We start from the raw sequence: 27,198 nt of genomic DNA on the forward strand, positions 1-27,198 counted from the left end.
TGTTTGCTTGTCAGTTCAGCCTTAGGAATCAATGCTTTCATTGAGTGACAGTAAGCAGAGGAAGATGTGCAGGCTGGTTCTTATGCATACATAAGGCCAGACCCAAGAATGGTAATCAAGGAAAGCCATCACTCCATTAATCTCATATCTCAGGGGCATCAAACCATTGTGTTAACAGTCACTAGTCCCATTGTGTGGATGGGGAAAGTCACCACAGGCCGTCTCACATGCAGTCCCAGGTGAAGGACTTTTGGAATATTCTTCATTCTTTCAGCTGAAAAATGTAAAGGGGGAGGGTGTGAACACTTCTGACCATTCAGGGGGGCTGATCCCAGAGAGGAAGGAAATGAAGCAACATGTTTAGTCAGGTTGTTGGTGGAATGTTGTCGAGGGGAGAGGACCTAGGCTGAGGTCCTGCAGCCCATGTATGGATGGCCTATGGAGTTTGAGGGGGGATCGGTTGCCTACTGGGCTGGATAAACATGGTACAGTTGTGTGATCTGTCATCTGGATATGATGAACTTTCTTAAGGACTATTTCTACAGGATACCTGTGCTTATATCATTTTATCTGTCATCTAGAGGACCATGGAATGTGAATACAGACTATACTGGCTGGAGATATGAATCTGTGGGCCAACCAAGAGTTCAGAGACAGTGAGTATCGCCTGGTACAAAAGAAGTGAAACTACCTGCTTTGGGAAGGGGACCTTGTGGACTAGAGTCAATGTATTTTGACCATTTACCTGGAGTTGTTGTAAAACCTTGGATGTAAGGAATAAAATATTGTTACATCGCTAACCTACCTAGATGATTGTTGCAACCCACAACTTCAGATCTTCACAGACCACCATGGGCTTTTATGGGGGATGAAGAATCTGTTCAATAGAACCATGGACTCATGGCTGTCTATATTCTGGTACTGGCCAGTGCTGTGACACCAAACAGTTCCCAGTAAGCTCAAAACAGTCCATCCAGCTGTTATGGGCTATTTGAGGTCCAGTCTCTGGTGGGTTTCATGTTCTCTTCAAACTGGATGGAACTCTTCCTTCCATCAACAATGCAATGTGGGGAGCCAGTCAATAAGAAAGTGGTGGCAAGAAAGTACTAGGTCCTTCTACTTTGGGTGGTAGAATCACAAAAGGCATCTCTTTCGATATGGAGCCCACTCCACATACAGACTGCAGAAGTAGTACATTGTGGATCACCAGTGCCATACTAAAGGGTTTATAGAAGTGAAGCCACTGGCCAAACCAACAGTGTTTGCAACCATTCAAATGTGCAGGCTATTATGGACCTCTAATGCCCACACCAAGAGGTTCCAAAATGGTCAATGTGTGGCACTCTATTGTAATTTGGACCTACTGCACCATCTTGGGTTAGTTCTAGCAGGGTTTTTTCACTGTGTGGCACATCGTAGAATGGCAGTGTCATGTTACTAGATCCTCCTGGGCAGTACCACCTCGGTGGGTGGAGTCACATCCTTAGGCAGAGGTGGGCACTACAAGTGAAGAGGCAAAAAACCATACAAATCAAAACAGAAAAAAAAAGTTTGCAATGATTTTTAATAAATATTAGCAGGTTGACAAAATATTCACACACAGTGTATTCAAGTCTATCTAAACCTGCACCGCCCGGGACTAGAAGAACTGCAGGAGACAAAAATGGTGAGAGGGAGGGGGGGGGGGGGGGGGGGGCAAAACTTCAATAAAGCCTTACATCATGAAAGAGACTACTGAAATTAGTACTGAAATTCCCATTCAGTCAAGTTATACCCCAAACTGATCATTGGAGTCCTGGGGCCATTGACGGACCTCTATGACACCTTTGAGGTTGACGAGTGTCCAGAAACCTCATGTGTGCCTGAAAACTACTGAACTCCCCTAAAATCATCATAAACTAGACCCAGCCTTACTCAGCCCCTCCGTATACAACCACACTCCAAAACTAGTATATTCAGATTAACACCCTTAAAGTGACAGTACATGGATTTGTGCAAAATACATTAATACAGTGTGAAAAGGGGCTGGAAAGGTGGATATTGAAGAATATGAATACTACATGACTGGTACCCATTTATTTTAACTGTCCTATAGAAAGAGCGTCTAGGAGGTACAACTAATATAATAAGATTTCTTCACACAATAGTGGTGCCGTCGTATCATAAGGAGTCACTAATAACTTAGCTCAGATTGTTTGCAGGTAAGGATCACTAGTAGGAACCATTTGACCTATAAAAAGTCAAAATGGAGACCCAATAGCGCCTTAAACAAAGCTCAAACCAAAGACATGACAGCACCCAGCAGCAAAACGGTTAAGGGTAAATGGTTACATTGTAATCTCTTCTCTTGATTATGGTTATTCTTAAAGGGGAACGCCATTCAGCATCAGTTTCAATGTATAGTATTCCATATCACATCGTGGATTCATGTACGTTGCCATTGTCCCTGTGTGGAATCTCAATACAGTTTCCCCAATAATGGACATTCACATGCCAGGGCCCACTGGATAGAAAGTCAATTCACCTAAGTATGTTTGACTGGAAATGGAAGGTGAAGGTGCAATCGTGGGCAGATTGCTATTGGTTGGGCATAACAAAGCAACTATACAGGAGTAGTGCTGCAAATTCTATTACCAAAGTAGTCATCAATAGGTGATTCCTTCCCATTTATCAATGGAAACATGGTTAAAAATATGACAATCCTTAAGCTGAGTGAAGTTTTCGATTTCAGGTTGACTGCAATACCTTAGGATGGGACTTAACTTTTGTGCGACATTTGTTTTTGGCATGCCAAACCTAAGGGTGTGCCAAAAAATACAAATAAATGTACTTCTTACATTCATATGCCAAATACTAGAGGAACATGTCGACATAACCTTCTAGATCAAACGCTTGAAGACCAAAGACTATAGAGTGAAGCTTGTAAACCTTAGCTAAGTTACCAGGCCTTGGACCTAAAGTTATGATCTTTAATCCATGGTGTTCGAATCTTAGTCAACTAGCCAAGAACTACAAGCTTTGGTCTAAAAGCTGTGGTCTCCAAACAATGGCTGTCAAAGCTCAACAGCCAAGGACTAAAGACTGAAGCTTATTGGCATTGGTTAATTAACCAAGAAAACTAAACTTCAAAAGATCAAGTCTTGGTCTTCAAATCGTGGTCAACGAGCCTTGGTAAGTCCGTCAAGGTCAATGTGACTTGTTTAGCCAGTCAAGATCAACGAGCCTTGGTCTTCAAGTTATGGTCTTTAAGCCTTGGTCAACCAGTCAAGGTCAAAGAGCCTTGGTGTTTTAGCTTTGCTCTTTAAGCCGTGAACCTGAAATGCTTGAAGACCAAAGACTATAGAGCGAAGCTTGTAAACCTTGGCAATGTGACTAAGCCTTGGACGTCAAGTTATGATCTTTAATCATTGGTGTTCGAACCTTAGTCAATTAGTCAAGAACTACAAGCTTTGGTCTAAAAGCTGTGGTCTCCAAGCAATGGCTGTCAAAGCTCAACAGCCAAGGACTAAAGACTGAAGCTTATAGGCATTGGTTAATTAACCAAGATAAGAAAACTAAACTTCAAAAGATCAAGTCTTGGTCAACGAGCCTTGGTCAGCCAGTCAATGTCAATGTGACTTGTTCAGCCAGTCAAGGTCAACGAGACTTGCTCTTCAAGGTATGGTCTTTAAGCGTTTGTCAACCTGTCAAGCCTTGGTGTTTTAGCCTAGCTCTTTAAGTCTTGAATCTGAACTCCTAGATCAAACGCTTGAAGTCCAAAGACTATAGAGCGAAGCTTGTAAACCTTGGCAATATGACCAAGCCTTGGACGTCAAGTTATGATCTTTAATCATTGGTGTTCGAACCTTAGTCAATTAGTCAAGAACTACAAGCTTTGGTCTAAAAGCTGTGGTCTCCAAGCAATGGCTGTCAAAGCTCGACAGCCAAGGACTAAACACTGAGGCTTGTAGACATTGGTTACCAAGATAAAAAAACTACACTTCAAAAGATCAACCCTTGGTCAGCCAGTCAAGGTCAACGAGCCTTGGTCTTCAAGTCATGGTACTTAAAGCCTTGCTCTTCAAGTCGTGATGACCAAGGTGCAGTTCAGTTATACACCATTGAGCCCATCTTTTTTTGATGTTCGAACAAGGAAAAGCTGTAATCTTTATCTCGTGTGCCAACATATAAAAGGTCCCAACTTTTTCCATATTTTACATAAATACAGTCTGATGAGGTATTTAACACACACACACATGGGTCCGGCCCATCATCGTATCTCTTCCTACCTCTGTCATATACATTCAAGCACAAAACATAATTTGGGGTTCTGGCAGTGACTTAGGGTTCTGCAGAGAGGACCCCAGTGATGAAGTTAATTGAAAATACTTTGCAGGCATTTGACAGGAATAATAAATTAAACACATAAAGGTCATCTCCATTCCAGCAAAATAAATTAACATTGGTCGAAATAATACAAGAGGGGTCATAAGTGAACCAATATTAAGGGGATACAATAGAGGCTCCCTTGTCAAATTTAAAGTATCCCTGCCACCTACAGTAGAAGCAGCTATTTTGTGTGTGTGTGTGGGGGGTGAAATATCTTCATGTGAGGTCTTAAATGTGCTCCAGATAGGCAACTACTAATGATGGTGGAAGTGGAGTCTTTACATTCTTCCCCAAAACCAAGAACTGCATCCAGCACAATTCTCAGAGATTGAAACTTGCAGGAGTGATCAGTGTAAACAAATGGTGGCATGGGCAACCATCGACTACAATGGGCATTTAGCATATGCTTCAGCTATGCCGTGAAGGATGTAGGAGTAGAAATGTTGCAGCATTTACACCTCAAAAAGTCTGAAATGGGTTCCCACCAGCAAGAATCCCAATAGTCAACTTTTTGGTGAAGGTCCTATGAAATAGTGGTCTTGATTTTATTGCGCACATAATTTTCTAGCTGCATGGGAGCTTAAACTATAGGGTATGGCTAGGCATCAATGCAAAATCCTTTAACCAATGGGAATGCCCCGGGTCTCACAATGGATACAGCCCAATGTTTTTGTGATACAAGATTGGTGGTGAGACTCTACAATTCCTTCGAAAGCCAAGAAGATTGAATGCATCCAAAGCCACCGTGCATGTGCCTATCCTTGCTGCAAAAAAAAAGGATCTAAATATTTATAGAAAAGTGTCCTAATTGAACACAAAATACTTGTTACAATTAACTTTAGTGATTTCACCCATGTGTACTAAAGGAGCTAAGTTCACATCCCTGCCGCTTCCGATCTGTAGGTGAAAGTTATACTTTAAAAATGTTGCAAGAGAAATAAGAATCAAAAAACATAACTAATAAGAAGCATCTGTTCTTCTACAGAAGAGGCCATACCATTACAATAAAATAAATAAATACCTAAATATTCTAGACGGAAATTGGCTTGCTATGGAAAATATGAAATACGAGAGGCTTAAACTGCAACAGAGGCGCTCAGCTTTCAGCATTAACACAGAGAGTGCTTTCTACAATTAATACCTCGACATAACTCTACATTCTCTTAAATGGGGGGAGGGGATCTTTTGATTTGTTAGTAGGAATGTGTTCATGGTCAAAAGGTTAGAATCACAGTGCTGATTGGGAGTTAATAAGATGACCCCAGGGTCAGACTGGAAGAATCTAGGCTAGAATTAGAAAAATCCTCAAAGCATAAAGGCATTATGCAATGGTGCCTCATACACCCCATTTTAAGGGCAATCCCTTAAGACGACGATGAAAGTTTGCTTGGAGTGTCGTACTATGGAGAAAACCAAAAAAAAAGGCAAGTTTCAGGTAGTCATGTAGGTCCGTGTGGAAGGAATGCCAAGTCTGCATCATGGGAAACCTGCCCCACTCCTGCAATCACGGCGCTCCATATCGTCCAAGACATTTCATATCAAAAGGTTACCTTTCTAAATAAATCACATCAGTCTTTACTTACATCCATGTTGGGTGTATCAACCACAACTTGATAAGGTTCTTATTCTCGGTCCCAAAACAAACACATTCAAAATTCTTAGTCAAAAACAACAAAAAAAGTTCCCTTTGATACTCTAGATCTTTAAATAGCGGTGAGACATTGATGTACTCTCATCTAGAAAGTAACCACCGTCCCCAGACTGCAGCTTATCGTACATCTCATCATCAAGTAGCCTTGTACCCCAGTAACTGTTCTTGAAGGGAAATAATATCCAGCCCTCCATTTCCTGGAGCAAGGTGCTGGCTTGGATGCGAGGTCACCAAACTCATCTTCGAGAGCAAATCATCTTCCAGGATCTGCTCAGTGGATGGTCGCCTCCTCGACAGAAATGTCCTATAGGAATTATGTAAAGAGATGATCATGGGTCAGGACAGAGCGTCTTCTTCTTGAGTTGGTGCGTTGGTGTCATCATTCACTAACACCCCCTGTTGTAGTCTCTGCAAGGAAGATCTCATCTGGAAAAGAAGAAGGAACATTGGGCTTGTTAGATTGGGTCAATATGGTCAGGAAACAAAAGAAATCCTAAGCCTACTTTATTCACAACCCATTCTCACCACCATTTATTGTGACCAATATCCTCAGTTGGATTGTACCATAAACGACATTGAATCCAACAATTTCCACAAATTTGAAAATCCTTAAAAAAAGGGGATCAGAAACCCCTCTGGAGATCAACTTATCACCATGTATGCTCATGGTATTACAAGCTAGCCACTCAAGTGAATGTCCGACCATGTAATAACAAATTGGCTTGGTCCATCAGGTTGAGAGGCATTTTTCATTAGTGATGGACCACGTCTCAGGTGGCCACCTTCCCAATGGGGCATACGTACATGGGTTGCCGAGTGAAGAGAGATTCTTTAACTATTCATCATTGTGTCATCTTGTCCCATCAAATTTCTTCTGCTTTTTCAAAAAATGATGACGGAAAAATAGTTGGTGTCCAGCTTTTCCAGTTCATTAATAGTTTTGGGGTGAGAAGCTGTAATGGTGGCCATTAATGGGAATATTACTTACTATTTGGTTGGGACAGTATTTTAGGAGGCCATGCTCTATGATAAAGCAATGATCCACCATAGTCTCCCACGGCTTCTTTTCCTCCCTCGGATTCCATCTGTCACTCTTCTCTTTATGTGTCTCTGAACAATTGTTTTTTTTTTTCTTTAGTTTGTGGGAAAATTGACATTTTTGAAAATGACTCACGAGACGCGATTATTTTGGAATCAAAATCTAACACAACAATAATTAAAAATAAACTTTTCAGGTGATTCATATTTATTACAGTTTTTCCTCCTATGCTTAACAGAATATGTAAAATCCGATGTATTTTAATGGTGTAAAGCTTGGAAAAGTGAAATTAAACTTTCTCTTGACTCTTAGACCAATTTCTTATCCAATTTCTCATGATCGGCAAATTATCAAATAAAAGTAGTGGTCTAATCAAAAGATCAAAGTCTCCCGTGACGCGCGCTCACCTCGTCCAGTAGTTGTACTGAAGTCCGCAGCGTTTGCTTCCATTTCTGGACCTCCGCATTGTGGAAACGTTTCTGAAGCTCAAGTATTTCTGCCCAATCAGCCGATGTCTGCGGAAACCTCCTACGAATAGAGAAAGCCATTATCCTATAGGACACCATCAGAAGGATGCTATAACCGTATAGATGACATGGGGTGGAGGGGGGCTCTGAGCAGTTTATGGAGTCCTTACTCCTCAGCTGTTAATCAATAAATATCCTTTCGCCAAGGTCCTCCAAAAAGTTGAGGTCTCCAAAACCCGGATCGATTTGGCAGGTTTGTAAAGTGATACATTTATGCAAATGATACAATGTAATATTTATACAAATGAAGTGTAGAAGCCTGAAATGTTCCATAGGAGAAAGCCTTCTATAAAATCATATCTGACATATGATTATTTTAAAGGTTTTATTGCCAAAAATGAAAAATAAAATAAGACGAGTAATTTGAAATGGAAGTAATCAGAAGGATCAAGAACATATGATACTTCTATACATCTGGGAAAGGAGCAGAAGCGGTCGTACCTATATATTAGTAAGTGCCACAAAAACACATCCCCAACACCCTGTCTCATGTTACTATCTTCAGGAGCGCATCGCTGCCCTGCCACCTCGGTGTCTGCTCCTGATGATTGACAGTGCAGGCCAGCAGCATGGTTATGCTAATGATCTGAACAGAAAGCTCTTCCAGGTTGCTTGCAGAGGTAGCGTTGCCTCTGCAGCATCGGAGGAGGTCAGGGACACTGGGACTGATCAGGTCGAGCAATTTAGCCAGCTTCAGAGCAGCACTAAAACTCTAAAGCAAAGAGCTTGCAATCGCATATTCCTTGTCCAGGAGACCAACAACCTCTAACATTGAGCAGTTAACTATAGACATAGAAATCTCTCAGTTCCTGAGAGAAGAGAGAATTTCTAACAAGGAGGTAAATTGCAAAGTTGCTTCTTTTTACAAAGAGTTTGCAATTTTTACCCATTTAATAAGAGGAGACAATCCCCTTTAAGAGTCACCCAAATTGGCATTTTGGGAGATCTAATTAGAAGTACATCTAGTTGATTAAATAAAACCATGGAGTCCAGACTGATAAATATTCTGGATAATACATAGTTATAGAGCAAATTCTGGGCCCCCCCGTGAGGAATATTTACCCTTGGGACACAGCATAACTCTGCCACGTCTGGAAGGTCCGAGCCGTGTGTTCCAGGGACCACAAGCGGTAGAAGAGCATCATGTTGAGAACCACCAAGACCAACAACCTGTGAGAAGATCGGGATCAACAAGAAGTTGAGGTCAATGCAATAAACCAAATACCCAAAGGTCTTTTCTTCCTTAGTTAACGATAAGGGTTGACCAAGTGTAAGTAGAAGACTATAGGAGTTATATTAACATCAATGGTCCAGGAGACGTGTGTCCACCTATGTCCCGAGAGCCAGGACTATGCTCTCCACTGCTATTCAAGAAGAGAACATTTGGGGGAAGGTCTACAGTAAAGACTGGGAGTCAGAAAGTCTTTAGGTTTATGACCAGCTTTAGTTACAATGCTAAACCAATTCATTGCAAAGGGTTAAGCGCAGGATGGACAATTCATCAAGGATTCTCCATCAAGGCTACGGTTCCGTGGATTATAATGGACTTATATCACATAATTCCAAGATACAGTCATAGGAATAGACATAAACCCACACATCACGTCACTACCACCACCAAGACTGCAGCACACAGTTGTGTCACCATGGTGAGGACCGGACCAAAGATGTTCTCACGGAAGACGCCCGGACTTGCAGAATAGAGATGGTACACCGCCAATGCACACAGACGACCTTGATTCTAGGAGCGGTACATCAGATAATTCCAACGCTGTGTAGGTAGCAGGTAGGTGGATGTGTTACTCACACAATGGTGATGATGAAGAGAGCCGTGGGGATGTTCTGCGAGGTTCCTCTGTCAGAAAGGTGGGAGAGCTGAGAGGAGATGCTGCCTGTGGTAGAAAAGATGGAGACAGGAGGTGAGAAGGAGAATAGACATATCAAGTGAGACTTTGTGGACCCCATTACATTCTGGAAAGAAACATCCACCTGGAAAGGTTCACCATTAAGGTGCGTTCACACTGAGTTTTTAGAGCAGAAACACACCAATTGAATTACCCGTTATAAACAGTTTGATGGTAGGCCTCTGTGGTGGAATTTTATGGACAGCAAAAGTGTCCCGAATAATCACCTGGATACAGTAGCTATTAGCTATTGTATCTGTCACTTCCTATGGATTATCTCCCATCATAAACCTAACTCAGGGATAATCTGCAGAAAGATACAAAATCGCACCGCCCTTGATCTTCACTATGATCGAGGTGGAGATAGAAAGTGATTTCCAGACGGCTTCTAGAACCTGTGCCCTCATACCTGGTCCTACAGATGCCAACTAATGAGGTGGCGTTTCACATAGTAAGGAGAACCTACGACCAAAATAAACAAATGTTGGATTTGGAATTATTTGAGCCAACAGAAAGTTCTGAAAAGCTCAACCTACAAAAGAAAAGCCTAGGGATCCTCTGTTGCTTTAAATGGGTCTTCACTCTTACTTATGCATCTTTAATCATGGGTTCATCATTATGCTAGAACCTGGGTCCATTATGAAATCTTCTGGTGGAAACAAAGGCACAAAGAAGGAGACATTCCCTTTAAGAACGGTCTTCAAATGATGAGAGATAGATGAAGTATCCATGGGATACATGGTTTCCACTCTAGTTCTTATTTTGATACCTGATGTTCTGGAATGACGGTTCACCCGCACATTGTCCAGGGGTGGAATGACTGTGCTCAGTGAGTCCACATGATGGTTCTTCCAGCTCAGCGTTCGCTTTCTACGCCGTAGGGTCGGCTTTTCCCTAACTCCCAGCTCATCCACGCAGGATTGTTCTAACTTGACCATGGCGTCCGCTGAGAGAGGGGCAAGTAGAAGAGAAACAAGTCAGTGAAGAAGATAGATCAACAAGGATCATGGCGGTAATGAACAATCAGCTATTGGCACATCATATTTGACTACTTCCCCCTCAACTACTGCATTTTGAGGGGGTAAGTGGTACAGTTTGGTGGTATCTTTGGCCCAACAAAAGAGTTGAACAGACAGGAAAGGGAGGATGAACCTACAGTTGGTTTTAGACCATCACATCTACTCCAGGAAAGAAGGGTCAAGAAGTGTCATGGCCTTCAAACCGGTTACTCTAAAGGCCTTGTAGATTATCCCACAGTCAATAGCCAAGTGGAATAGGGCCAATCTGAGATGCATCTTTCCAAAAGTCCTACAGCACCCAATATGGTACCTGGTACTATTCATATAGGTAAATGTCCAAGCTAAGCTAAGGTTTCTTTACGTGGCACCAATATGAACAATGGATTGTCCTAAAGATGTTACTGTCTACAAGGTAGTATGTATCCACCTCACCGGTATCGTAACGTACCAAGCTGTCTAAAGTGCTCTTCCATCCCACTCCAGGAGTTCTTTTCGATAATGCCTCGTACCAAACTCCATGGCTGCTTCCGGTAACAGATCTCGGAGGACACCCTGCAATACAACGGTTAGAAGGTCACTAGTGTTGAGCGAGCATGCTTGACAGTGCTCGTTACTCGCCCGAGCATCTCACTACTCGGGATGTTCGGCAAGCACCGAGCATTTCTGGGTTACTAGGGCGGAACACATCCTCCCCACACCGAGGATTGCGGGCCCTATGTCAGTCAGAGTTGCCCCCACAGTGTACAGCTCCTGCGCATCATCATCCTCCTCATGTTCAGCCTCCATCTCAGATATCACCACATCAGTAACAATCTGGAAGCACTGCAGTACTGCCTCAGCCAAGAGGCAACAGGCTGTGCTGAAACTTAGGTGATAAACCTCACACTGCTTGTGAGTTGTGGACAGCTCTGAAAGAGCAGGCAGATCTGTGGCTGAGACCGCTGAACCTACATCCAGGCATGGTCGTGTGTGACAATGGGCATAACCTGGTGGCGACACGTACCATGCCTGGCTCATGTGCTTCACCTCGTGGTTCAGCGGTTTCTTAAATCGTACCCAGAGTTGCCAGGTCTGCTCGTCAAAATGCGCCGCCTGTCAGCTCATTTTCGGAAGTCGGCTACAGCTTCCGCCGCCATTGCTGTGTTGCAGCAGCGTTTGCAGCTTCCGGCACACCGACTGGTGTGTGATGTCCCCATACGTTGGAACTCTACCCTCCACATGTTGCAAAGGATTTGTGAGCAGAAGAGAGCAGTTGTGGAGTACCAGCTGCAACAAGGCCGTCGATATTCAGTTCAGACTCCACACATAAGACCTCAGGAGTGGACCGGGATGTCTGACATATGTACCATCCTGACAAACTTTGAGGAGTCCACCAAGATGGTGAGTGGCGATGACGCCATCATTAGCGTCAGCATCCCACTTATCTGTCTTTTGCAACGCTCTCTCCAGAGAATTAAAGAGGAGACATTGCAGCCAGAGTATGATGAGATGGATCAAGAAGCCGTAGCGGGCGATTACACACAGCCCAGCCTCATCTTATACCAACGTGCATTGGGGGACAATGAGGGAGAGGAGGAAAAGGAGGAGGGAGGAGGAAGAGGAAGAACAGGAGCTGGTATCATGCGCTGTAGACGGTAGTACCTGTACAACTGTCATACAGTCGGTTCAGCGTGGGTGGCCTGAGGACAAGGAGGAGGAGGAGAGCATGGTCAGTCGTCATCTTGGTGAGGACACGGAAGTTTTGCCCGTTACCAGTCTGGCACGCATGGCTGACTTTATGTTACGCTGCCTTAACCGTGACCCTCGCGTTGTCAAAATGTTGGGCGACAGTCACTACTGGTTGGTGACACTTTTAGACCCCCGCTACAAGGAGAACTTTCACTCTCTTATTCCTGAGGTGGAGAGGTCTACAAAAATGGGGCAGTACCAGAAGGCCCTTGCTGCAGAACTGTTAAAAAAATTCCCATCTCAACACGCTAGCGGAAGAGGTCACAGTTCGTTGACCAACCAAGGCGTACAGACGAGAGAGACGCAACTCCAATCCAGCAGAGGCAGGGGAACACTGTCAACATTCTGGGACAGTTTTCTGAGACCCGCCCAGCTTACAGGCCCTGAGGCGAGGGGTACTCTCACAAGGAGTGGAAAGTTTCAAAAGATGGTGAGGGAGTACCTTGCCGACCGTACCAGCGTCCTCCGTGATTCCTCTGTGCCTTTTAATTATTGGGTATCCAAGCTGGACACTTGGAATGAACTCGCTCTGTATACCTTGGAGGTCCTGGCCTGCCCTGCCGCTAGCGTGTTATTGGAGCGTGTTTTTAGTGAAGCTGGGGGAATTAGAACTGATAAGCCGACTACCCTGTCAACTGACAATGCTGACAAGCTGACCCTTATCAAAATGAACAAGGGCTGGATTGGGCCAGACTTCTCATCACCACCAAATGACAGCAGAGTAACCTAAAGTCAAATCCACTGTGTTATTTCGGGAGGTGTATTCCCATGCACAGCTTCACACCCACACATGGGTATACGCTTCCTCATTTCGGCTGTTTTTTGCTCTTCTCCTTATCCTCAGCCTCCATCACCACTATACCACCAGGGTGACCGTGGTCCGTGTTGCCAGGATTGCAAGTTCCTCTGTCCTAATTTTTGGCAGCTTTTGCTTGGAAGGCATAGGCAAAGACTATGGGAGACCCACTCCCCAATAATGGGAATAATGTTTTTAAAATGCTGTACTGCATGTAAGGGGCATGAAAACCGTCTTGTTAAGCTACTGCGACCTCCACAACTTTTCCCAGGGGCATTGATATTGTCTTTTTTATTCCACTGCGACCTCCACCATTCTTCCAACGGGCATTGCATTTCCTCCTAATTTTAGTCAGCTTTTGCTTTTCAATGCATAGGCGAACACTAAGGGAGACCCACTCCCCAATAATGGGTAGAAGGTTTTTAGTATGCTGTAATCCACAACTGTTTCAAGGGGCATTGCAGTTCCTCATAATTTTTTGGAAAGCCTTCCATTCACTGCTTAGGCCAACAGTGCACAGGAGACCCAGTTGCTATAAATGGAAAAAACGGTTTAGTTAAGGCCCTCTGACCTCCATGTCACTTCCAAGGGGCATTGGAGTGCCTCTAAATTTTTGGTAGGCATTGCACTCACTGTATGCCCTATAACTGTGTAGCCGAACTGCTCCTTTTGGTACAGAAACATATCGTACAAGACATGTGTAGTTGACTGGCCTGATATTGATGTGAATGGTCCCTGTTCCTCCTTCTCTTTCTCCTTTGCCACCACCTCATCCATCATTCATCACCTGAAGCTTTGTTTTAACGGGAGTCATAGAACTGGGATAGTAGCAGGAAAACATCCAGCAATCCTCGGAGGAGGTAGGATAAGCGCCAAAAAGCTGACCACCTCAGGCCTAGCCGCTACTACATACATGCGCTTGCATTCCAAGAAAGCAAAGCAGACGCTAACTTCTATCATCATCATCATCATCATCATGCTCCTCACCTTGGCACTCTCAACTCGCCTGATGGAGAAGCCAGGGCCCACCGGACGAGTCTGGTTCTCTGGTGGGCTCATCCAATGCTGCCCTAAAGCAGGCCGGGCTAAGAAAAGTGTGGGGGGAACTTCCAAGGAGAAATAAGGGCAGCTGGGGACCGTTCATGGACACCTGGCCGTCCCCAGGCGGCTGGGGACCGTGTGTGGACACCCGGCCGCGGGGAGGCTGGGGACCGAGTATGGATACCCGGCCGCCCCCTGGCGGCTGGGGACCGAGCGTGGACACCCGGCCGCCGGGCGGCTGGGGATCGAGTATGGATACCTCGCTGCCAAAGCAGCCATGACGTAGTGGCCAGCTTCGGCCTCCTCCAAACTAAAAGGCCCCATTTCAAGTGCAAGCTAGCAGTATGGTATTGCAGCCTGGGGGTGGGTGATTGGCAGGCTGCATACTTGCGGTTGCATTGCAAGGAATGGGGGAGGTACAATTGAACACTGCCCTGGGACAAGGACTTGCACAGGGATAGTTGCAAGTCTGCATCTTCTAATGCGGCAAGGATCACTTCTGATGGGCATACTTTTAGGCAGTGACCTGGGTGTCAGAGATGCTTCCAGGGGTCTTCCCCATGCTGTTCCCATGTCTTTTCAGCACTGTATGCATGTGTCACACAGCACATGGCCAGATAAGGTTGTAAAATGTTAAAATTACATTTCCCGGTGAATGCATTTGTCACGGTTGAAAGCAATACAAAAGTGCAAAAACGCATAAAAAAATGCTACTTGTGAACATAGCCCAAGGTGTGGAGGAGTATTTTTGTTTTTGGTTATTTATTTTACCTTATACACAAGTCTTTACCCTGGAAAGGAAGTTCCTTAACATATTTCACAGGAAAACCGTGTCAGTTTCGTTTTTGAACGTTTTATTGTGAGCCCGTAAAAGTGGCTTAATACCTCTGACCACGTTGTTGACAGCAGTGACCTGGGGGTCAGAAATGCTTCCTGGGGCGATCCCCATGCTGTCCCCATGTCATTTGAGCACTGTCACTATCGTTTTGGCCACTTGTTAGGCTTTTAAAAGACTGCCGGGGGTGCCGCCGCAAAAATACTCGGGTTTCCCATAGACTAACATTGGGCTTGTTAATCGGGTCGAGCACCCGAGTATCACAGTGAGCTCGGCCCGAGCTTCGAGCACCCGAGCATTTTAGTGCTCGCTCAACACTAAAGATCATCAATGCAGCCACTCATGCTCCATGGTGTACTGGGGGGGTCAATGGGTCCTAAGTTAGGATGCAAAAGTTGAGTTGAGATCTACTTTAACTATTTTTGAAAACACAAGTTCTTCATAAAAATACATAACGAGTCTGTCAGACTTCTCACACCGTCTCCTCAAGTGAGCGCAGAGCTGTCAGTCACATTATAAGTTGGCAGAGTGAGGGGGCTCAAAAGAGAAGCAATACTGGGTGGGTGTGTTGAGGGGGCACACGTGGAGCTGTCAGGAGCCTCCTGAAGTGAGGGGGACAAGATGCTGAAAGTTTAATTAAGGGGGCGGGAGGGGAGGGAGGGTGGAGAGCCCTACAGCTCGGTACCTGAGGCGCGCTTTACTCTTGGTCACACTGGTGATACAGTATCGATGAGCAGTGTAAAAATAATCCTGGTAGGGAATGCCTTGTGTGACCACATGCGAGTCCAGGATGCACAGAGACCCCTTCAGAGAGTAAGTCAAAGTCTACAAAGAAACAAAGATATTATACATTATGTGCAAAGTAAAAAGAGCAGTATTGGGCTGTGTGCCCATGAGGTGTTTTTTAAGCGTTTCCGCAGCAGCAATTCCGCTGAAGAAACGCTTAAAAAGCGTATGGTAGAAGGCCTGCAATGTCCCCCAATGATAATCCGCATGTGCTGTGCACATGCTGCGGAAATTTCCACTGCGGATTATCTTTGCGGGAAAAAAAGCAGCACTACCAATTAATTTTGCGGAAGCGCTGCGTTTTCGCCTCCATTGACTTGCATTGAAGCGCATGGATTACGCATCACTAGATAAGGACATGCGGAATCCATGCGTTCCAATGTGCGGATGGTACCCGGGTTTGGAGAAGAGGAGACTCTCCTCCGGACCCGGGTACCATAGAACCTGTAAAAAAAAAGAATAAAATAAATATATACTTACCTTCTGATGGCCGCCGCTGCGCTCGTCCTCCCGTGCCGGCAGATCGCGATGGACTGAAGGACCTGCGCTGACGTCATAGTCATGTGACGGGTCACGCGACGCTGACGTCGGCAGGTCATTCAGTGTACCGCGAGCTGCCCACAAGGGAGAACGGAGCGAAACAAGGCACCGCAAGCCATCAGAAGGTAAGTATATATTTATTTTTAAACATTCTTTCGGTCACAGTATATAAATCCATGCCGGTTGCCGGTTGCATGGATTTATATAGTGTGACTAAGTTGTCAAACACTTTCCAAGTGATGCTAAAATCGCTTGGAAAGAGCTTGACACCCGCATGCAGAAATGCAAGTGAAGAACGCTTGACAAACGCTTCTACCTGGCAGGAAAAACGCATGTAAAATCCGCATGTACAATCCACATGATTTTTTCTGCCAGAGAGATGCAGAAACGCTCAGGAAAAATCCAGAGCATTTCTGCGTTGTGGGCACATAGCCTTATAGTAGTTATATTCTGGTACACAGGAGCAGTATTATAGTAGTTATATTCTTGTACATAGGGAGCAGTATTATAGTAGTTATATTCTTGTACATAGGGGGCAGTATTATAGTAGTTATATTCTTGTACATAGGAGCAGTATTATAGTAGTTATATTCTTGTACATAGGGGCAGTATTATAGTAGTTATATTCTTGTACATAGAGGCAGTATTATAGTAGTTATATTCTTGTACATAGGGAGCAGTATTATAGTAGTTATATTCTTGTACATAGGGGGCAGTATTATAGTAGTTATATTCTTGTACATAGGAGCAGTACTATAGTAGTTATATTCTTGTACATAGGGGCAGTATTATAGTAGTTATATTCTTGTACATAGAGGCAGTATTATAGTAGTTATATTCTTGTACATAGGGAGCAGTATTATAGTAGTTATATTCTTGTACATAGGGGGCAGTATTATAGTAGTTATATTCTTGTACATAGGGGGCAGTATTATAGTAGTTATATTCTTGTACATAGGAGCAGTATTATAGTAGTTATATTCTTGTACATAGGGGGCAGTATTATAGTAGTTATATTCTTGTACAGAGGAGCAGTATTATAGTAGTTATATTCTTGTACATATGGGGCAGTATTATAGTAGTTATATTCTTGTACATATGGGGCAGTATTATAGTAGTTATATTCTTGTACATAGGGGGCAGTATTATAGTAGTTATATTCTTGTACATAGGGGGCAGTATTATAGTAGTTATATTCTTGTACATAGGGGGCAGTATTATAGTAGTTATATTCTTGTACATAGGGGCAGTATTATAGTAGTTATATTCTTGTACATAGGAGCAGTATTATAGCAGTTATATTCTTGAACATAGGGGCAGTATTATAGTAGTTATATTATTGTACATAGGAGCAGTATTATAGCAATTATATTATTGGACCTAGGGTATGATATTATCACAGCTATATTATGTGCATGTAAAAATATGTAAAATCAGCATGTAGAATTACACTTCTGTCTCACCTGTGTCTCCACAGCAGGAGCAGTTTTTGGCCCCAACGGGTTATTGATGGGAATGGTATAGTTGATAACTCGAGACTGTTTACCATCGCTGTCGGGGGCCCAAGGATTCACCACCACATCTGTAGGAAGCATATAAGAGGGGGGGGGTGATATGTGAAATAACTTTTTCAGACTATATGGAATATTTACACCTATTTTAATGATCGCATGAAACCACAATCCATTCGATGGTGGCCGTCTAGGCTTGACCTAACACCCAGCATCACAAACTTGATGAGGAAATCCTCCAAGGACTGCATGGCATCATAGGCAAAGTCCCGCAGGCTCCTGTACAGACAGATCGCTCACATATATGCCAAAGCCATGACAAGAACTGACTAATAGGATGCAGAGTCTTACATGATACAGGTCACAAATAGGGGGATTTTTGGTACTCCGCGTAAAACCTTTTTCTCATACCTTTCATTGGGGAGGACACAGAAACCATGGGTGAAGTCTGCTGCCACCTGGTGGCTGACACCAATAATACATCTAAAAAAAAAAAATCATCATCTCTCCCACAGACTACACCTATCCTACCTATCCGGTTAGTGAAAAAGCAATAGGAAAAACAAAAAGGAAAGAACAACCAAACCGAGAGGCAAACAATGGGAATGCAGGCCTGATTGGGCAACCAAGTGATTGTGCGGTGTCCCCCAAATGAAGGATACTAGAAGAGATTTTAGCATGAGTACCAAAATTCCTCATTTATCAGGAGCGCAAAAATCATGGGGTATGCTACAGCAGTCCTTGGGGTGGGGGATCAGAAAAGTGGGAGCGGTTAGTTCTTAACATTAAAAACAATAGGCAAAAATAAATGTGGAAATCTGACCTGTGTCTGCCTCCTATGTGACACTAAACTCAGTAGCTCAGCGCAGTCTGAAGTGAAGGAGCCAACTTTTTTTTGGGGGGGGGGGGGTGCATTATTAGCATCAGCCACCAGGTGGCAGCAGACTTCATCCATAATGAAGAATCCAAGAAATTACTGCAGCGCCAGGTGTTTATTAGATTGTTCAACTTGAAAGGGTTAAAAAAAAAGCGTTGCAATTTCTAGGTCTTTTTCTGCTCTCTCTGTTGCCGGAAGTGTAAAATATTATTTAGTTTGAGCATTTTTGATACAATAAATATTGAATTTGCAACATTGTATCTATAGTAACTGGTGTCTATAAGATGGATCATCTGGTCATACACAGGAGAGAGGGGTCGTCTCCTCCCAAAATGTTGTGCGTCATGTAGGACTCGGCAGACTGGTGGTTGTTGCCATCACCATTCCGGGCATGCTCCATGAAGAACGAGGACCGCGGTGCCGTGAAGACCCAGAATTTAATGAAGGACTACTTTTCATAAATGACATGGTTACCAACCAAAGCCCCAAATATGCCCAACGTTCCGGTGCCGAGAAGGTGCCCAACTTATGTCTATTTGTGGTGTTTCCGGGCAGCGCTGGGTCGACATTTGCACAATTATTACCAAACACCATTGTCGGTAAATGACATATTGAGAAGGTCTAGAGGACGGCAGCCGACCTGTGAACTTTCTCAGCTCCATGAATTCGCTCATAAAGCGGGTGTCGGAGGTCAGCGCCTGCTGCAGGCGCTCCGCACTGATGTGATACACAGCGTTGATGTGCAGGCGGCCCGGAAGGTCCGAGGTCACAGCGTCTTTTCCGAGACTGACAACTTCTGAAATAAAAGAGAAGAGGATGGACGCGATGCTCTGCGTACATATATTATACACCTATAGCTTCAAAGGGATAACGCAACTACAAGTCCCAGAATACTCTGCAAAGCCTGGGGCACCAAGGAGGACAGTATTAGAGCGGCATCATTACTAGTGGGTACCACAGGGGGCAGTATTGGAAGGTCACCATTATTAGTGGGCACTACAGGGGGCGGTATTGGAAGGTCGTTACTTGTGGGCACCACAGGGGACAATATTGGGGTATCACCATTACTAGTGGGCATCGCAGGGGGCAGTGGGGCAGTATTGGAGGGTCACCATTACTAGTGGGCACCACAGAGGGCAGTATTGGAAGGTCACCATTACTTGTGGGCACCACAGGGGGCAATATTGGAGGATCACCGTTACTAGTGGGCACCACAGGGGGCAGTATTGGTCAATCATCATTATTAGTGGGCACCACAGGGGGCAGTATTGGTCAATCATCATTATTAGTGGGCACCACAGGGGGCAGTATTGGTCAATCATCATTATTAGTGGGCACCACAGGGGGCAGTATTGGTCAATCATCATTATTAGTGGGCACCACAGGGAGGCAGTATTGGAGGATCACCATTACTAGTGGGCACCACAGGGGGGCAGTTTTGGAAGGTCACCATTACTAGTGGGCACTACAGGGGGGCAGTATTGGGGTATCACCATTACTAGTGGGCACCACAGGGGGGCAGTTTTGGAAAGTCACCATTACTAGTGGGCACTACAGGGGGGCAGTATTGGGGTATCACCATTACTAGTGGGCACCACAGGGGGGCAGTTTTTGAGGGTCACCGTTACTTGTGGGCACCACGGGGGAGGCAGTTTTGGAGTGTCACCGTTACTTGTGGGCACCACGGGGGGCAGTATTGGAGGGTCACCATAACTAGTGTGCACCACTGTCCGAGCAGTGAGATCACGGAGCTCTCTGCCAGGTGGAACTATCGCAGGGAATTTATTAAAATAGTTCAAAAGGGGCTTAGGCATCTTTCCATGATGTTGGCGGCTGAGTCCCGTCCTCGGCGCGGCACTTTCCTGCATCCGGCTGTGATCAGACAAACAACCCTAATGCCATCACTATGATTGGCACCACGGGCCGCCGCTGTCTTCAGCTCCGGTCGGCCTCATTATCCAGCGCAAGATGCTCCACGAGAGCAATCAGCCTATAACACAGGAGCACTCGGCGCTTCCATCACGCAGCCTCCACGTGTGAGTCAGCCTCCCTGCACCGCGCTACACCAGGGAGTTGTGCTGTGAGATGCCAAGCTGCCTGTACTCACCGGAGGGAAGCAGCATATTGCTGAGTGCAGCTCCGGATGCGAGTAGAGGACAAGTCCAACATTACACCCCCCCATACATCAGACCCCATTCTTACCCTCGTCCTGGGTGGAGCTCGGGGTGGAGTTGTTACTTGGGTCGGTGGGTAGTTCTTCTCCAGGAAGAAGGTCCAGAGCGGGCAGGGAGTCCAGCAGCCCCGATCCGGCCATCTCCGAAAGCGGAGTCACAGTCTGACTGGAGGAAGCGTCCAACTGCGAGTCCGAGAGGACGTCCGACTGTTGTCCAGGCATGTCTTCTACTGGCTGAAAAAGACCATGATATTGGGGCTGTCACCACTGCAGAAGTAGTAACCCCCCATATACCCAAATCTGTCCCCACAGAGATAATACGCAGTCCCTGGAGTACCCGGTGGTCCCACCACAGACTGGAAAGGGGGTCTTACCAGAAGCAAACCGTCCCCACTGCTGGCGAGGGAGGTGAACGAGTCTGTGGCCGGCAGCTTGGGGCTGGTGCTCAGCTTGTTGTCACTGCGGGAAGATGCGTCACTCAGATCAGGACCCTCGGGATAATCCTCACTGACCCTAAAAAACAGCAAAGGAAGGATGAAGAAAAGAAGAAGAAGAAAAAAAAGTCGCAGCATCAACGAGAGCAGAGAATGTAAGAAATGGCATCCGGCGCCCTCTGGTGTCTGACGGGAGGATAGCAGCTTGTCGTATACTTTTTCCATATTGGTCTGGTCTACGAATTCTTGATCTCATTTTCAATATCTCCATTTACTTTTAATGAATGGGAACAACCTAACAGGAGATGGCAGCGAGCGTCGCACTCACCCCAGGCCATTGAGCAGCTCTCGCGGACACACGTAGTCGTCATCCTCGCTGGTCAGGCCGAGCTCGGTACCGTAGCACTGGTGGACCGTGTGCCACAACTCCTGGGGGGACAGAGTCTGCCGGGAAAGAAGACAGTAACAGTCAGACGCAGAAATCGCTTCCAACAGTCCTAGACGGCTGATAACAGGGGACAACAGCATTCAGCAAAGCAAATGGAGACAACAGAAATTATAGGCGCAGTGTCCCTTTAAATGCTTATCTCCGCCATGCAGGGTTCCCTCTCTATAGGTGTAATCAGAGGAAAGTGACAGGGTTCAGAGAAGGAGGGGAGAGGTCCATTTAAAAGGATATGGACTCCTAGAAATCTTTGTTAATGCAATTATCTTATCAGAAGCGGCCAAAGTCCCTTTATCAGCGCTGTTCTTTGGAAGGGAGATCAGTCTGGGTGGGCAGGGAATTCACATCTGGGGCGCAGATCCAAGCCATTGTTTCACAGATTGGCAAACAAGTCCTCCGCAGCGCCCCCCAGTGTCATAGAGGAGGAGGTGCATTTACTCAAATCTCCCAAAAAATGAACAGGAGGTTTGGAAACCGTCAGCAAGCTGTTCTCATTGGTGCATGGACGGTGTGCACTATGGAAGCAGCCGCCAGAGTTTCTGCTATCAGCTTCATTAGAAGAGGGGTCCCCTGTGCCGGCAGCTCCTCCTGCTTCCCCTGCTCCAGTCCGTACTTCTCAGGGCAGGAGGGGTGCACCTCACCCTACTCCAAGACTCAAGGTGCCCATAGAGATTTCACAGGTCTATAGGGGTCGGAATATTTCAAGAAGGATTGGCACCATATTTGGTGTACCTGAAAAGGACATGAACGCTTGGAAATCATATAAATGGGGGTTTTCCAGGTTCCCGCAGCAGCATTAAAAAGCGATTATAGTGTTAGCTTCCAGAAGGGGAGGGAGACTGGTTCAGTTCAGAGTCCGCTCCCAGGGCTGTCAGTGGGAAAATATTTCTGTCCTGCATGTCAGGAAAGAAGCAGAGCCTCATCAGCATAGCAGAGCAGAATGCTTCTACAGGAGAAGTAAGAAAGGATTATAGTGTCAGCTGCCAGAGGGTGGAGGAGACTGATTCAATCCACAGCCCGCCCAGCTGCTAGAAATAGAAGACTGTCCCGCTTGTCAGGAAAGAATCATAGCTCTGCAGTATAGTAGAATAGAGAAGAGTGCTTCTACAGGGGATGTAAGAAGAGATTGTAATGTCAGATGGGGAAGCACAAGGTTTCATTCCACAGCCCAACCCCTAGGGCAGCTACTAGAAATAGGAGACTGTCCTACTTGTCAGGAAAAAAGCCCAGCTCTGCAGTTTAGTAAAGAAGAGTGCTTCTACAGGTGAAGCAAGAACAAATAATAGTGGCAGCTGCCAGAAGGGGGAGGAGCATAGCTCTGCAGTATAGTAGAGAAGAGAACAGTGCTGCTACAGGGGAAAGGAGCAGAGCTCTGCAGTATAGTAGAGAAGAGAACAGTGCTGCTACAGGGGAAAGTAGCAGAGCTCTGCAGTACAGCAAAGAAGAGTTCTTTAATGGGGGAATTAAGAAGGGATTATAGTGTCAGCTTCCAGAGGAGGAAGGAGACTATTAGTCCAAGGCATTTAGTGGGAAAAGCTTTCTGGGCTTGTATCAATGTATGAAGCCAATCAGTGAGCTCAGTGTGATGGCACAAGCTGCTCAGAGCTACTGAGCTCACCGATAGGCTGCAGCACTACTGACATCATGCCAGCGCTGCAGACAATCGGACACCGAGGGCAGCATTTCCACCCAGGGAGGGTAAAAAAAAAAAGGACGAAAACAGAAAACACCATGACTTCAGTGATCAGGATTATGAGATAGATGATCAGCTGAGCGCCTACACAGGCTTATACAGACAGGTGTAGCAGAGCCGAGTGTGTGGACCAGTCAGGGCACTTATGCCAGGAAACGTTCCCTTGAACAGACTCCGTTCACCCACATGGGCTATCAACAGCGTCATTTGGCCTCTTTTGGGCTGATGTACCTTCAGCTTTCTTATAAATAGGGCCATGGACTTCTCATGAGGGGACCCTATGGGTGACGAGCATCAGAGGGAGATTATATGAGAGCATATGTCTGGGGGTCCCATAGACCACCAATATTACACAGCATATGGCAGTATACACCCGGCCTATATATCAGGCAGATGATGAGAGGATATATTGGGGCGATGCCCCGTATTCACAGTCGGCCCCTTCCCATCTTCTTACCTTATCTAGGAGGGCGTTCTGCCAGAGGCGGAATATCAGCAGGAAAGAGCGATCCCGGGCCCCGAAGGACGTGAAGAAGTGCTAGAAGGAGAGGAACAATGAAGTGGATACAAATAATACACAAATACACTCGTAGTACTTTATCCAGATGTCACAGAGCAGAATTTGGCATCATAGGTGCCGGTGATTTGCATAGGACTGCAGATAAATCCTCAGCGGATTCCTTGGAGGATAAATTCAGCTCTGCTACATCGTTACACTTACAGCGCGGCGTCTCCCTGAAGGTGAAGCGTCTGATGGCAGAACTCACAGAAAACCCCACAGCAGCACAAGTGAAGGTGCAGGAAGAAACTGAAGACTTATTACTACAGATAAAGCTGCTCCTCATCATTACACCGAGGCTGAAGGTCAAGTAACTCCGCGATAAGGAAATCAATGGTGTCACTGCACCGATAACGCTACAGGTGAACCTCGTGTGAGCAGGTTGGCGGTCAAATGCTGTGCCAGATTGTAGGACGGCACCAACTCATCCTGGATGTCCATATTGGACAAACCCCTTAACTCTAGATTTCTTACTAAATACAGCTACATCCTGTATTATATACTCCAGAGCTGCACTCACTATTCTGCAGGTGCAGTCACTGTGTACATACATTACATTACTGATCCTGAGTTATATCCTGTATTATACTCCAGAGCTGCACTCACTATTCTGCTGGTGCAGTCACTGTGTACATACATTACATTACTGATCCTGAGTTACATCCTGTATTATACCCCAGAGCTGCACTCACTATTCTGCTGGTGCAGTCACTGTGTACATACATTACATTACTGATCCTGAGTTACATCCTATATTATACTCCAGAGCTGCACTCAGTATTCTGCTGGTGCAGTCACTGTGTATATACATTACATTACTGATCCTGAGTTACATCCTGTATTATACTCCAGAGCTGCACTCACTATTCTGCTTGTGCAGTCACTGTGTACATACATTACATTACTGATCCTGAGTTACATCCTGTATTATACTCCAGAGCTGCACTCACTATTCTGCTGGTGCAGTCACTGTGTACATACATTACATTACTGATCCTGAGTTACATCCTGTATTATACTCCAGAGCTGCACTCACTATTCTGCTGGTGCAGTCACTGTGTACATACATTACGTTACTGATCCCGAGTTACATCCTGTATTATACACCAGAGCTGCACTCACTATTCTGCTTGTGCAGTCACTGTGTACATACATTACATTACTGATCCTGAGTTACATCCTGTATTATACTCCAGAGCTGCACTCACTATTCTGCTGGTGCAGTCACTGTGTACATACATTACATTACTGATCCTGAGTTACCTCCTGTATTATACTCCAGAGCTGCACTCACTATTCTGCTGGTGCAGTCACTGTGTACATACATTACATTACTGATCCTGAGTTACATCCTGTATTATACTCCAGAGCTGCACTCAGTATTCTGCTGGTGCAGTCACTGTGTACATACATTACATTACTGATCCTGAGTTACATCCTGTATTATACTCCACAGCTGCAGTCACTATTCTGCTGGTGCAGTCACTGTGTACATACATTACATTACTGATCCTGAGTTACATCATGTATTATACTCCAGAGCTGCGCTCACTATCTCTCACCTTCTCAGTTTCAGTGCAGACCTGGATGGCGTTGGGAATCACTTTTGCCGTCTTCTCCTTCTTAATGCAGCGGATGTCTTTGAGTTGGATCGTGATCTTATCAGAGGAAGAGGAAACCATGAACATCCTTTACCTGGCATCTCAGCAGTCATCACTCCTTTCTATACTTGAGCTCAATATTGAGATTAATGTTTTTCCTCTGAGATCAGAAAATTATTTAAAATAGTGAAATAAAAAGAGAATCTTTATTATAGATGACTGGATAGGGAGAATTTTGCTAAGTGTGCAGTACTGTACTTCACCACTGGGGGAGCTGTCCCATTGCTGTGAATGGCGGATTCTCCCATCCCTCCCTATAGATATTTAGTGACACCTTTCTAGGTAATGAACACTTGAGATGTCAATGACTTGTGGACTTATGTAGAGATCTCCACCACCAGCTCTGATCACAGCTCACATGGGTGGCCGGTCTGACACATTGCTTGGAATTTCCTATGTAAATTCTCGGTGTGGTGTTAAACGCTCCCTATAAAAGAGTCAAACTCTCATTTGCATCACTCACCGTGGTTTCCCAGCGGAATATGTTGCTATGGAAACAGATCCAGTTCTCCGATAAGTAGAGTCTTCCCTGAAGGAGGATCTCTCTCTGCAGAGCACAGGAGTAATCTGATGGGGGGGGGGGTGGGGGAGGGGAGAGAAGAGGGGCGCACAGTCAGAGACTGGGGGATACGTAAGAGCACGCACAGATAATCCTAATATCACACTCACCCACAATGAGCCTCTCCGAATCGGGCAGTTTCTTAAAGATCTTGCGGAAATCTTCATTGCGTTGCTTATAATTGGGGCTCAGCATCTGGAAGAAACATCCCAGGGTGAGAAATAGCAAAAAGCACATAAACCTAGCAGTGGGGTAATGATACAGACCATTCGCACTTAGAATATGTCTTATTTTGCCGAAAGTTGGGGATAATGACTGAACAGGATCAGTCTCCTTCTCCATCTGGCAGCTGACAATAAAATTCCTTTTAACTTCCCCAAGTAAAACCACTAATCCCTGCTGTACTGCAGAGTTCTGCTCCTTTCCTGATACACAGGACAGAAAGCTTTTACCACTGACAGCCCTGGACTGATATAGTCTCCTTCATCCTCTGGAAGCTGACAGTATAATCCCTTCTTAATTTCCCCATAAAAGAACTCTTCTTTGCTGTACTGCAGAGGCTGTGCTCCTTTCATGAAAAGACGACCTGTGGACTGAAACCTTGTCCTTCCCCCTCTGGCATCTAACATTATAATCCATTCTTATTTCCCCTGTAGAAGCACCCTTCTCTACTATACTGCAGAATATGCTCCTTTACTAACAAGCAGCACAGTCTCCTATTTCTAGTAGCTGCTCTAGGGGGTGGGCTGTGGATCAAATCAGTCTTCTCCACCCTCTGGCAGCTGACCTGTAGAAGCATTCTGATCTGCTATACTGCTAAGGCTCTGCTTCTTTCCTGACATGCAGGAAAGAAAGCTTTTCCCACTGACAGGCCTGGGGATGGACTCTGAACTGAACCAGTCTCCTTCCCCCTCTGGAAGCTAACACTATAATCTCTTTAATTTCCCCTTAAAATAAAACTTTTTTATGCTATACTGCAGAGGCCCTGCTGCTTTTCTGACAAGAAGACCTCTGGACTAAAACCTTGTCCTTCCCCCTCTAACATCTGAAAT

General features: G+C 45.3%; 1 protein-coding gene across 7 annotated transcripts in view; it reads right to left on the minus strand.

Moving 5' to 3' along the window:
- Nucleotides 1–1,546: 1,546 nt before the first annotated feature.
- Nucleotides 1,547–27,198, minus strand: part of GRAMD1A (GRAM domain containing 1A) — a 180,933-nt gene continuing 155,281 nt past the window's right edge. For 6 of the 7 annotated variants that reach the window (XM_073655679.1, XM_073655677.1, XM_073655678.1 and 3 more), the window contains 16 exons: nucleotides 26,257–26,341; nucleotides 26,051–26,154; nucleotides 25,489–25,584; nucleotides 23,825–23,905; nucleotides 21,558–21,673; nucleotides 21,170–21,308; nucleotides 20,825–21,029; nucleotides 19,263–19,418; nucleotides 17,698–17,816; nucleotides 15,594–15,733; nucleotides 10,957–11,060; nucleotides 10,259–10,435; nucleotides 9,393–9,477; nucleotides 8,648–8,755; nucleotides 7,466–7,586; nucleotides 1,547–6,445 (listed from right to left, as the gene is read on the minus strand). In XM_073655679.1, coding sequence (XP_073511780.1) covers nucleotides 6,356–6,445; nucleotides 7,466–7,586; nucleotides 8,648–8,755; nucleotides 9,393–9,477; nucleotides 10,259–10,435; nucleotides 10,957–11,060; nucleotides 15,594–15,733; nucleotides 17,698–17,816; nucleotides 19,263–19,418; nucleotides 20,825–21,029; nucleotides 21,170–21,308; nucleotides 21,558–21,673; nucleotides 23,825–23,905; nucleotides 25,489–25,584; nucleotides 26,051–26,154; nucleotides 26,257–26,341 — 1,926 coding nt within the window. In that variant the 3' untranslated portion in view covers nucleotides 1,547–6,355. Of the gene's footprint in view, nucleotides 6,446–7,465; nucleotides 7,587–8,647; nucleotides 8,756–9,392; nucleotides 9,478–9,869; nucleotides 10,139–10,258; nucleotides 10,436–10,956; nucleotides 11,061–15,593; nucleotides 15,734–17,697; nucleotides 17,817–19,262; nucleotides 19,419–20,824; nucleotides 21,030–21,169; nucleotides 21,309–21,557; nucleotides 21,674–23,824; nucleotides 23,906–25,488; nucleotides 25,585–26,050; nucleotides 26,155–26,256; nucleotides 26,342–27,198 lie in introns of those variants that run through there. The other variant, XM_073655683.1, reaches the window with a different exon arrangement.

Source organism: Phyllobates terribilis, unplaced genomic scaffold, assembly GCF_046119375.1.
Source record: "Phyllobates terribilis strain yellow unplaced genomic scaffold, ASM4611937v1 Scaffold_12__6_contigs__length_324123572, whole genome shotgun sequence".
NCBI classification, from domain to species: domain Eukaryota; kingdom Metazoa; phylum Chordata; class Amphibia; order Anura; family Dendrobatidae; genus Phyllobates; species Phyllobates terribilis.